General features: G+C 38.0%; 2 protein-coding genes across 2 annotated transcripts; both read left to right on the forward strand.

Annotated features, from left to right (window-relative positions):
* Nucleotides 1-5,523: 5,523 nt before the first annotated feature.
* LOC110944135 (lisH domain-containing protein C1711.05-like) lies at nt 5,524-7,474 on the forward strand. The gene is made up of 4 exons (XM_035974918.1): nt 5,524-5,601; nt 5,680-6,213; nt 6,306-6,415; nt 6,976-7,474. Exons 1-4 carry the CDS (start codon nt 5,524-5,526, stop codon nt 7,472-7,474), a joined length of 1,221 nt encoding a protein of 406 aa, XP_035830811.1.
* Nucleotides 7,475-10,234: 2,760 nt separating this feature from the next.
* On the forward strand, nt 10,235-10,810 carry LOC110944136 (uncharacterized mitochondrial protein AtMg00810-like). The gene is made up of 2 exons (XM_035974919.1): nt 10,235-10,637; nt 10,680-10,810. Exons 1-2 carry the CDS (start codon nt 10,235-10,237, stop codon nt 10,808-10,810), a joined length of 534 nt encoding a protein of 177 aa, XP_035830812.1.
* Nucleotides 10,811-13,440: the final 2,630 nt, after the last annotated feature.

The raw sequence follows: 13,440 nt of genomic DNA on the forward strand, positions 1-13,440 counted from the left end.
CTTAGATCGAGCCTCGGCCTCCAAGACCGAGCCTCAGCCTCCAAGACTGAGCCTATTCTTCCTAGTCTTACTAGCCATCTACCTCGATCTCCTAGATCGAGCCTCGGCCTCCAAGACCGAGCCTCAGCCTCCAAGACTGAGCCTAAAATAATAAATAAAATGTGCTCAACATTTGTTTGTAAAAACGTTTTGGATCTGGACTTAAGTGGTATGCAGTAAAAATGTTTTCGTGAGAGCCCTAGTGATCATAGTCTAGACTCGAGAAAGAATCCTAGTTCGCTATGATCAGAGCTCTGATACCAAGCTGTCACACCCTGGCTTTGCGGAAGCGTGGTTAATTTGGTGTGACTTCTTAATACCATAGCTTAATCATAACAAAGCTATATGAATTAAAAACATGCAAGATCATCCATTAAATTTTAAAAACCAAGTACAGTGCCATTATTTTAACGAGAACACGCCCTAACAACCATAACGTTGTTCAACAAACATCACAAACTTAAACATAACATAAACACAGTTTAAGGACTGTGACTTGTCCAGGAAAGAGTCACATTCCCTAAACCCCGGATGACCTTGGAAACTAGTGCAGCGGGAAAACGTGCCATACCGTGCCAGATCTTTTAATTCCCTGAAATACATGTAAGTTGAAAAAAATCAACAATAATGTTGAGCGAGTTCATGTGTAGTGAGTAAGTAAAACCTTTGTAAAATGTCTGTATGTATGAAAATTCCTGGTATGTAGCAATAAGGAAAAAGAGATCAATTAATGTGTAGCTAATACATTAATAAGTGAAATGGCCTAGGAAGCACTCAAACCTGTAACGCGAATTTCATACCGGTCCTTCCGGCGGAACGACATAGTCACCACATGCAGCCACACGCTGGCTCATGCGTGGGGCTCGCAACACCCGATAGATCTATCACTCATGCCTCTCGGTCCTTATACAAGGATTAATGGTCTTACGATAATAGCCTACCCATTCACATGATCTAGGTAATAACCCTCCTTACGCTAAACATACCATGTATAAAAGTACTTGTAATCATAGTAACATGTATTTCACCCCCGCAGTTTAGAAAACTGAAAACAGTTAAGAGAAAAGGGGGACATGAACTCACAGTCAGTGCGTCGCTATACCAAGTACTCCGAATGTCAGGCAGCTGTGCAACGACCTACATGTGCTAATTCTATTAGACGGATGGTCGTGCCTTAGCTTTATAGTTTTAGTTTCGGGAACAGTTAGACAACCGTTCCTTGTATATACTTGGTAATTAATTTCCTTCCCAAGGATGGGGGATTTAATACATGTGTATTTGTATCATCTCATTAAGTCCCACTTAATATATTTTTACTTCTCATTCCAAAATATAAATATTTTTTCTCAAAAATATTATATTTTCTCTTCACTTAATACTTTCCAAAACAATATGTTGACGAAATACGCGTTTATGAATATTTCCGTATAAAGCGTAAGTTACGTTTTAACGATTAAGTGGTAATAATAATTACCGGTGTAACTTATATGTTCGTCGTGTAAGCGTTTGCATTATTTTGGGTTCGTCAACGTTTGTAAATATTATTTTTACTCTAAAAATAATATTTATATATTTTCACAAAATAATCATAAACAGTGTGGTGAAAAATATGTTTATCGAATAAATAGTTATCACGTTTAGTTTTTGTGAAAATCCCACCTCCGATCATTTAATAAATAAAGTCATGGCGAAATATATTTTGAAAACATCTCAAAATAGTCTAACACTTGTAAATAATTCTAAGTGTTAGATTTTAGAAAAATTTCGCCAGAGTTTCCCCTGTAACTGGAGGTGGCCACGCTTTCAAGCGTATCATTTTCTTTTACAAAATCACTTCAACAATTTCTTGATTCAATCAAACAATTTCCGACACATCAAACTAATCGACAAGTATGTAAAATCGCATAATCACATGAACTTGTGGTTTTTCTGAAAACTATAGTGTAGATCCCGTTATATTTTGTGGATCTATGTGTAAAGTAACTAAATTTTGTAAAAACCTCGTTTTTAGAATAAATCATCCTTTACAACTTCCCGACAACTTTTATAAAAATTGTTACTTTGTCGGATCTTTCGTTTCACAAGTGTTTATACACTTGTAGTTTGTAAAAATCATATTTGTTAGTGTGTCATCCGACTTTTATAAAACATGATTTTCTCGACACTTGGTTCTATGAAAATACCACTTGCACATACGTAGATCCGCTAGTTTTAAACACCATTTTACTAGTAAAATTACTTTTACACAAGTTCATGTCTTTTGATGTGGTAGAGTTTCACCCTTTAACCCTTGTACCGATATAAACAAGCTTATGTCAAGATCTATGATCTTAACAAAGTCGGGTTAAACGATGATCCGAGCCACCACATCGTAGATCGGCCTCAATAATCACCATATTTAAACACTACAGCTTTTACACAAGTTATGATCTTTTATCCAACAAAATTCAAGTTTTAGTAAACTTTAAAGATTCAAAAGATGGGTTTCCGCATTTTAACCGTTATAAATCATATTAACCACCTTAGATATGTTCGAGAGTGAGTTTTAAACATTATACCTCTAGCTCGGGGCTAGGGAAGAATCTAGGCGAAAATGAGGTGGATAAAAGCTAGGTAACGAGGTCCTTCTGCTTCCGTTTGCTCCAAGACTCCCAATACGTGACCCTTGAAGCTTGTATGTGCTTGGAATGTGAAAGATGGAACTCGAAAATGGATGTGTAGAGGGTGGGGGTTTCGGCCGAGAGCTCTTGGAGGGTGAGAGAGAGTGTTTTTGTGGTGAAGTGTGGTGTGTAATCTCTAGTGTGTTAAGCTCATGTATTTATAGACAAGTTCATGTGCCATAATCCATTGGTTTATATGTCTACTAGATATTAGACATAAACAATAAAATAATCACAATGTGTACTCTTGTGTTCCCTTTAGTTGGCCGATCTCTTTGGGGGGGGGGGGGGGTATCCAGTTCGATTTCAATCGTTTAGTTAGTGACTAGTTACATTAAGTAGGTTAACTTTAGGGGTTAACTCCGTTAGTTGTATGATGTGTTATATCGCGGGTGTTAGGGTAATCAGGGACCCTAACTGGCTCAGAAAAAGACTAACAATATTTTTGGCAATATTTTTATGTTCCGGGTATAGTCCGGTTGTTCGGTTGGATTGTAATCCGTTAAAGTGCTTAAGTATTCTTTTAAGCGTCGTAAATGATATTTTTAGTGACACAATTTATTTCCAAAAGTGTCAGGAATATTTCCTCATGTTTTGGCACTTTATTAGTTAGCTAGAAGCTGGTATGTTAGTAAAAGTGCTGTGTTTTGTGCTTAGAGTACGTTTTAGGCACATCCCATCATTATATCTTATTCCTAGAGACGCAGTTCTACAACCCTTGTATCCCTACACACACTATGGGTGTAGTAAAATATTTCTGGCTCATACAGGCCCTTAGAGGCAGTGTCTGCCTGATGCTAGCTTTATCAGCATGTTCAATAGGTTATCCGTTCAAATGCTACTGTGCTTTTGTGCATCATGTTTGTCACTAGAGTTCAGTAAGTAAATAATGTAGTGACGGAAATCAAGGTATGATGCAGATATGTACAAGTATCAACAGTCAAGTAGCAGTTCATCAGTATTTTCAGTTAAGCACAGTAATTAAGCGACAATTAATAGTTAATTAAGTCGTACGGATACCTGGTTTAGTGAGGGTTGTCACAGGCAGCCATCAACACATTATTTTGGGGGTGGAGTTCTTCTCATCATCAACATCATCATACCATTTCTTTAAAAAGATCAACCATGAATTCATCACTCTTCGACCAAGCTTTTGAGGATTGTACGAACGTCATGAGCGGCTAGTCGTCTCGTGACCGTCTCCAGGACTAGGGTTTATGTTTGAACATTGAGTTTGCTTATTGTTACGACTTTTAGATTAGGACCTGATTAATCATTCGGTTAGTCGTTTTTATTGTTTCTTGTTTCGATTAAACATTATTGGATTATCGTAATCATTTGAGTTCATCAATTATTTGGTTTGTTCATCAACAACCGGGATTAAATTCTAGGATGTCATTGTTTTAAACCTTTAATCATTGAACTTGACTATGTTTATGAAATCTGAAATTGGTAATTAATTGGACTACTATTCATTTACGTCAATCCTTCTGTTTCGATCGTGGATCATTGCAATCAAATATATTGTCCGTTAATTATTTATTAAAACAAGTTTTACAAATCATGTCTATGTGATTTCCGATTGGTAGTAACTAAGTAACCTGATTTTCTGCATAACCTGAAAACCCGGAGATTGGTCCTTTCTCTCATTATTGTTTACAAATACAATTTAATTCCATTTTCATAATTCATCTCACGTTTTGCAAAAAGCAATTAGGTTTTAATTTAGATATTTGTTATAAACAACGAGCTTTCATAGTTTCCGCTGATTCCCCGTGGATTCGACACCCTACTTACCCTTTACTAGTAAAAGGTGAATAGGACACTTTTTAATTATATTTTTGACCGACCATACGACATTGATCAACCGACGAAATTACTCAACATCAGTGTGTCAGCGAAATTAACCTCTGATCAGCTTTCTCAAGTCAAAAACAAGTCAAAATGTCGTTGAATCAACTAAGTCCAATTGCTCAAGCTGAACTTGAGACTGGAACCACCACAAGACCACCAAAGTTGAAAGGAGCAGAAGATTTCGGTACTTGGAAGAATCGAATCAAATCATTCTTCGAATTCACTGACTATAATCTATGGCTTTCCGTCACCGCTGGACCCCACGTTCCAACGGTGGTTCGAGGAGATGTGATAGTCACTAACAACGACCCCACAACCTTCACTGATGAAGACAAAGCACTAATCCAACGCGTCCGTCGTGCATACGCTGCTTTAACCATGGCTTTGTCAACCGATGACTATAACATGTTTGAAGAATACAGAACTGCTAATGAACTCTGGATCGCTTTGATCGAATACTACGAGGGAAATGAAGAGCTAATTGAGAGCAAAAGAGACATGGTGCAGAAGCAATACGACATGTTTGGTGGAATTCGTGGAGAAAGCCTTTCCGATCATATCAGTCGCTTTCTGAATATGATGACCAAGATGAAGAAGGCAGGAAATGCTGTCACTAACCGTGCTGCCATAAAGAAGCTTCTGGACTCGCTTCCAAAGGAATAGAGCCTGCAATGCATGATGATAAAAAGGGATTTCCTCAACAACCCAAATCCTGTCACTCTGTCCAACTTAATCAACACTTTGAAAGCCTTTGAAATGGATTTACTCCCCAAAGTCAGCTCAGACTTCTGCTGGACTAAAGAATGTGGCTTTTCTTGCTTCAGGAGGCATCAGTCAACAAGCTTCCGACATGTCCTACTTTAACGTTTCCGCAAGCGCATCAAAGGCTCCTCAATCCAGTGATAAGGCTGTTGTGGTTGGGGATACTTAAGCTTTGAAAGTATCAACTGAACATGTGGCACTTTTTAACATGTTTCTAAGTAGCTATGAAGCTTTAATTTCGGGAGAACTCAAGAAGGAGATGCTTACTGCTGAAGACATGTATCAGGTTGATCCACATGACATGGAGGAGATGGATTTGAAGTGGCAGATGGCTATAATCACTCTAAGATTGAAGAAATTTTAGGATAAGACTGGGAAGCGTCTAGGTCTTGGAAAAGCTGGTTTTGACAAATCCAAGCTGAGATGTTACAACTGCAAGAGTTTGGGTCACTTCAAGCGAGAGTGTCCTTTGTTGAAGGAGGGAAACACTGAAGCTGCTCCTGCTATAAAACCAATCGCTATCGAAGAAAATAAGAACAGTGTTACTCCCAACACACCAAAAGCTCTGGTAGTTGAAGATTATGATTGGGGTGAAGAAATTGCTGAAGCCAAGGAACAAGTCAACAAAGCCCTCATGGCAAAGATCTCAAGCGGGTCATCATCAAAACAGGTTGAGAAACAGGCTGCTGGAATCCCAAAAGGAGACAACATTGCTGACAAGGGTCTGAAAAGCATTCTCACCTCCCCAGAGCCTGAGCAAAACAAGAATCCTGAAGAAGCTGAAAAGTCCAAGGAACAGATTCCAAAAGAGTTACCTGATGAGAAGAAAGAAAAGGGAAAAGCCTCTGTAGCAGCTATGAAAACTGAATCCTCAAAGGAAAAGGCTGACAAGGACTTGGTAAATAGCATTCCACTCAACTTTAAAGTAAAGTTATGCACACAATCATGCGTTGACGTCGTGGCACACTATAAATTTCTTAATCTTTTGAGAGGGAAAAAGACAAAGCTTTAAAGTTTAATAAAGAACTTAAACAGAACGAGGCCGCATATCAGAGAAAGTTGAATTCAACTTTAGCTGAAATGCAAACTCTAAAGAATTTGTTTTTAGAAAAGATTTTATTATCAATGATTTAACAGATAGACTAGAAAAAGCTTTGAACGAAAACAATAAATTACAAATTATTATAGGCAAATGGAATGTCAGTCAAAAGGTCTTTACTGACATCAAAAACTGCCAACGACAGACGTATGTCAAATATGGGATCGGGTATAAGGATAGGCAAGGAAATGAAAGAAAACTTTTCTTTCCACCACATAGCAAAAACTATGTGCCTATGCCAACCCCTCATCCCTACAATGATTTAATTGATGAAAAGGCCTCTATAGATCAAAATGATTCTTTTAAAAACGAAACAACTAATAATATTCCTAAAAGTAATGCAGATCCAATTGTGTGTAAAGAAGATGTGTGCGATGAGGATGGAGACTACGACGGTTCAAAAATAGGAATAGGTTATTCAGGCGACAGTTATTCCACCGTTAACTGGTTCGCCTGGAACTGTTCTAAGAAAAACAATATTCGGGATGAATGTAATAATTTAATTAGGACGGATGACTGTAATGGCCGTGTGCCTAAATTTAACTCTTTGGATGACTGTAGGGGCCATGTGCCTACATTTGAGACCCGTGATCGTGAACATGCTATGTTTGAATGTCATGATTTAAATTCTGCATTTTGTGATGATAAAAATGTGTGTGAATCTCCTGTATTTGTGCCAGAATTGAAAAAGAATAGCTTTGGAAAATTCCTCACCGAGGAAATTCCAGAATTTATTCCATCTCGAACAGGTATGACAGATTCAAAGAAGAAAGTCACTGAAGATAGCAGCAAAGAAGATTCAAGCTTTTCTGCCTCAGAAAAGGAAGAAGAGACTTCAAGTTCTGATGAAGAACAAGAATCAGAAAATTCAAGTGAAGATCAAACAACAGAAGATCAAAGCTCCAAAGATTCAAGTGACGAAGCAAGTGAAGATCAAAATTCAGAAAATTCAAGTGAATATCAAACATCAGAAAGTTCATCACATTCCGATAATGATGAAGACTGCTTAGAAGATGAAAGTCGAGTTGACAAGAAAATGAAGAAAGCCGAGAGCTCATGATACACCACATCAAAAGACTCTTCAAAAAGCTCAAGACACTCATCACATACATCATCTTCTAACACCAAAAAGCCCAGACGTAAACGATGTTTTCACTGTGGTCATTTAGGACATACAGCGAAAAATTGTAAAAACAAGAATTTTTCTAAACCAGAATATGATTTTGTTAAAAATTTCACAGATCAGCTTGATTACCTTAAGAAATCTGTTAAAAATCTGGTTAATTCAACAGCTTGTTTTTGGAAGCAAAAAGAGGACATCGTGGGACAAAACCACGATAGATCCAAAGTGAAGCAAATCTGGGTTCCCAAATCAAACTAATTTGTGTATATACTTGTATTTCAGAATAAACTCCAGAAATGGCTTCGGATGCTCATGGAATTTATCTGGCATGTCGACAGCGGATGCTCAAGACACATGACAGGCTTAAAGGAACTTCTGAAGAATTTTCGTTTTATTGATGGTGATTTCGTGTCATTCGCTGGAGACGAGAAGGGAGGGAACATTGTTGGAATAGGAGATGTTGTATCTGAAGCACTTACTTTAGAAAATGTCAACTATGTTCCAGAATTGTGCTACAATCTTATGAGTGTATCACAAGTCTGTGATAAAGGAATATCGGTGCTCTTTAACGACATGGAATGTTTGTTTCTCAAGCCTGAATATATCGTTCCCGTAGAGATGATCATGCTCACAGCTCCATGACAAAACAACACATACGTGCTCAACATGAAAATGCCAAGACAAATGATAACTTGACGTGTTTAATCTCAAAGGCTTCAGAATCGGAGTCACTGCTTTGGCACATGCGATTGGGGCATGTAAATTTCAAAAATATGAACAAACTCTCTAAGTTAAACTTAGTAAGAGGTCTTCCGATAAAAGAATTTCCTTTTTCAGAAAAATGTATAGCATGCGCCCAAGGAAAGCAACACAAGAAATCGCACAAGCCCAAAGCAGTGAATACGATTACTGCGCCTCTTCAATTGATGCATATGGATCTTTTTGGTCCAATAAGTGTTAAAAGTCTTGCTAAAAGTTCCTACTATTTGGTGATTACAGATGACTTCAGACGGCTGACATCCTTAAGTCATGCATTCCCTTGATTGAAAACGTGACCAGATTGAAAGTGAAGTCGATCAGAAGTGATAATGGTTCTGAATTCAAGAATCAAACCTTCATATCCTTCTGTGCAGAAAAGGGAAGTCATCTTCAGTACAGTGCGGCTAGAACTCCTCAACAAAATGGAGTCGCTGAACGAAAGAACAGAACTTTGATCGAAGCCGCAAGAACTATGCAGGTGGATTCAAAGCTTCCAATCATCTTTTGGGCAGAAGCAGTAAATACGACATGCTATGTTTTGAACAGAGTTCTCATTATAAAACCTCACGGAAAAACTGCATATGAACTTCTCTTCAAAAGGAAGCCGCTCATTGATTTCTTCAGACCGTTTGGATGTTCTTGCACTCTTCTAAACACTCAAGAGAATCTCATCAAGTTCGAAGCAGTAGGTGATATTTGCTACTTCATGGGTATTCATCAACTCAGAAAGCCTACAGAGTCTACAACAAATGGACAAAGATGGTGATTGAATCTTACTACGTCGACTTCCAAGAAGGAAACTACACTAACACTGGAAGTACTCCCGATTGGTTTTACGATGTTGGTGTGATTTTTAACACCTTCGAAATTCCAGAAGATGTTCCAGAAGCAGGACCTGCAGAAGCTGCTCAAGTTGAACCTCTGTTTGATTCTTCAGATATTGGTTTAACTCCTTTCACTACCCGTTTTTCTCCATTCTCAACTGATCCACTGCTCTCTGTTGATGAAGTAAATGGTGACACTTCGCCTGAGAACACCCCTCAAAACGGTGCTTCTTCTTCACAGGCGAATATGGATGAACCAACTCAGGAAAATGATCCTCCAGTAATCTACGTTGACGAACACTTCACCAACCTTCCACAACAAACTGAGACTCACACAAATGTAGGATATAAGACAAATCGCAATCATCCTCTTGAGAATGTCATAGGTGCAGTTGAAGAAGGATTACGTACACGTGGTCAGTCATCAAACATCAACAAAGGGCTCTATGTCGCTTTTCTCTCGCAGTCCGTGCCTCGTGACATTGAAGAAGCTATTCAAGACTCCAGTTGGGTACAAGCCATGCAGGAAGAACTATCTCAATTTCGCAAACTCAAAGTTTGGGAGCTAGTAGATTTACCTGAGGGAAAGTTTCCGATTGGTACAAAATGGGTCTTTCGCAACAAGATGGATGATCGTGGAGTAGTGATCAAGAACAAGGCTAGATTGGTGGTACAAGGTTTTCGTCAGGAGGAAGGAATTGATTACGAAGAAGTTTTTGCTCCAGTTGCAAGATTGGAAGCAATTAGAATATTCATGGCATACGCGTCATACAGGAATTTCAAAGTTTTCCAGATGGACGTAAAGAGTGCTTTTCTGTATGGCAAGGTAAAGGAAGAAGTTTACGTGTGTCAGCCTCCGGGATTCAAAGATCCTCATTTTCCAGGTCGCTACTACAAGTTGGACAAAGCCCTCTATGGTCTTCACCAAGCTCCACGTGCTTGGTACGAGACTTTGTCAACTTATCTTTTGAAGTGTGGGTACACCAGAGGAACGATCGACATGACTTTCTTCACCAAACGAATCGGTGAAGACGTAATGCTGGTTTAGATTTATGTGGACGATATCATCTTCGGGTCAACAAATGAAGAGTTGTGTAAAGAATTCAAGACCGTCATGAAGGCAAAGTTTGAAAAGAGCATGATGGGAGAACTCACGTTCTTCTTACGGTTAGAAGTGAAGCAAAAGGAGGATGGCATTCTTATTCACCAGGCTAAGTACATTCGGGATATTCTCGCAAAGTACAACATGAACGACTGCAAAGTTGCAAGCACCTCATTCGCCTCACAGACGGAGATTACTCTAGATCCTCAAGGAAAACCAGTGAATAAGTCCTTCTACCACTCCATGATAGGCTCTCTGATGTACTTAACTGCAAGTAGGCCTGACATTATGTGGGCAGTCTGTCTCTGTGCTCATTTTCAGACAAATCCCAAAGAATCACATGAAACCGCTGTGAAGTGCATCTTCCGCTATCTTAAAGGAACTCCGAAACTAGGTCTTTGGTATCCTGAAGATAGTAATTTTGATCTTATTGCTTATTCTGACAGTGATCATGCAGGTTGTAAAGTGGATCGCAGGTCTGTATCAGGAGGATGTCAATTCTTGGGAAATCGTCTAATCTCTTGGCAAAGCAAGAAGCAGACAACTGTGTCCACCTCCACTGCTCAAGCTGAGTACACTGCGGCCTAGTGTTGCTGTTCACAAGTTCTCTGGATACAAAATCAGTTGTTGGATTATGGAATTAACATCATGAAGACTCCTATATTCATCGACAATGAAGCATGTTTGGGAATTGTGAAGAATCCCATCCACCACTCAAGAACAAAGCATATCGAAATTCGTATTCACGCAATTCGAGATGCTTACGAGAAAGGATACATTCAAGTGGTGCCAGTGGATACAACACAGCAACGGGCCGACATATTCACGAAAGCCTTTGATAAAACACGTTTCAACCAGTTGGTAACCTGGTTGGAAATGGTTAATTTCCTTGAGTGGAAATGAATTTTGTTGTCCAAAATCGTTTGTGAATACTCTATCCTCTGTCCATATATATATATAGGGCAAGGATAAATCGAAAACCCACTCTAGTTGACTAAACCCTGAAAACCCATTAATCACCATTGATCAAAGTTGATGGATGGCTAGGATTAACTTTTGCCCCATCAATTGCTTTTGTGTACTTTGTCTCAATTTTTTAATGTATTTAATGTAATGAAGGGTAATATTGGAACAAAGAAAGTGTAGTAAAGTACCGTCACCCATTAATTTATGTTTTCTCTCTCTCTCTCTCTCTTGATTAAAGTACTTTTCTTTCATTATTTTATGTTTTCTCTCTCTGATGATTAAAGTTCTATCACCCATTAAAAAAGATATTCAAGCAACCATCAACAAAAGCACTGATCAAACACACATAGAGCAAAAATGTACAAAAATCTCAGTGAAAAAAAAATGTAACACGGATACAGCAAAAATGTACAAAAATCTGAGGCAAAAATAAAATGTAACATGGTAAAAACAAAACCAAAAAAATCCATAACATATAAAATTCTCATATTCAACACAGTAAAAGTCTACATAAATCTCAGGCATTTTTGCTTTGATTAATTGTTACATTTCTAACACAAAAAAAAAATTGTAACAGGCATTTTTTCTTTGATTGTTACATTTCGTAACTATGTTCAACATCAAACATCTTTTGAATCATCTTCAACATCTGAAACATCATCTTCAACATCTGAAACATCATCTTCAAAGTGTAGATTTCCAAACAAAGCTGAAAAAAACATACTTATTCACCTTCTTAAACAAGATCTAAAACAAATTTTACACAAAAAATGATGTAATCAATAATAAAAACAACAGTCTAAAAAGGTGTACAACACACTTTATTTTCAGTAACATGCATTATTTATGTTACACGAAAAAATGTAACATGCATTTTTTAATTATCAATTTATGCCAGAAACACAACACACTTTATTTTCAGTAACGTGCATTATTTATGTAACACGATAAAATGTAACTATTTATGTTTTTTTAGAATTTTTAAATATGTAACTAACAAAACATATTAGAAATGTTACACTACTAAACCATTCATCTTCTTGAACAAAAAATAAAAAGAAGTTATAGATCCACAAAAAACAACAAAAATGCAGAGTAAAAAAATTGCAGATTTGCAAAAAAAAGCTTAAAAACATACATATTCACCTTCTTGAACAAAAAATTCGAACAAAACCCTTCAACATCCTCAAAAAACGTAAAAAAGGATGTGTAATTTTACTGGATCTTTGCCTGGTTCGAACAAAAACATCATCTTCAACATCGGATTTGCAGATCCATAAAAAAAGAACTTAAAAACCTTTATCTTCTTGAACAAAAAAAATTGCAGATCCATAAAAACAACAAAAATGCAGACTAAAAATGCAGCCTAAAAAATGAATCAAATCGAGCACGTGAATTAAATAAGCTTAAAAAAGGCTTCAATATCAAATCGAGCACCTGAAATTGGCTTTGGCTTTGATTATTCATGTTTTCAGCTAGACCCTCCACCACCGTAGCTCCTAACAACCACCACTACCACCGGACCATCACTTGCCACCATCCTTCATCAACCTTCAATAATCACCACCCACCTGCGACCATCCTTCATCAACAACCGCCAACATCAACCCACCTGCCACCTTCCTTCAACAACAACGACTGCCATCAATATCCGCCATCAACCCCACCTGCCACCATCCTTCATCAATCTTCAACCGTCAATTTGAGCTATCCTCTTTTGTACATGAAAACCCCAAAATTTTATTTCGAACAAACCCTAACCTTCCACCAAATCTGCAACCACCATTGCAGATCTGGTTCCCGAAGAGAGAGAGATGGGAGATGGTGGAAAGATAGAGGAAGAGTGATGTTTAATTCTGATTATTTCCGATCTGGATCCGGATCCGGCTGTGGGGATGAGAGTTTACGGCGGTGGTGGTGGTGGTGGTGGAAGTAGGTTACGGCGGTGATGGTGGTGGTGGAAGGAGGAGGCGATGTTGTTGGTAGAGAGATGGAGTAGAGAGTTAGAACTTGGAAATGAGAGTTTTGTTTCTGATCTTAGATCTGGAATGAGGTAGAGAAGTTTTTTTTATAAGTGTAGCCATTTTAAATTCTAGAGAGAGAATATGTAAAAAAATTGTCAGCATTCTCATAAAGGTACCTGTTACATTTTCAGGCTATGGGTAAATTGACGTAAATACCCCTCTCTTTATCTTTATGCATATGTGATGTGGCTGAATTTTAGCCACACATGTGGGTTTTCAGGGTTTAGT

This window comes from Helianthus annuus, chromosome 7 (genome assembly GCF_002127325.2).
Source record: "Helianthus annuus cultivar XRQ/B chromosome 7, HanXRQr2.0-SUNRISE, whole genome shotgun sequence".
Lineage (NCBI taxonomy): Eukaryota > Viridiplantae > Streptophyta > Magnoliopsida > Asterales > Asteraceae > Helianthus > Helianthus annuus.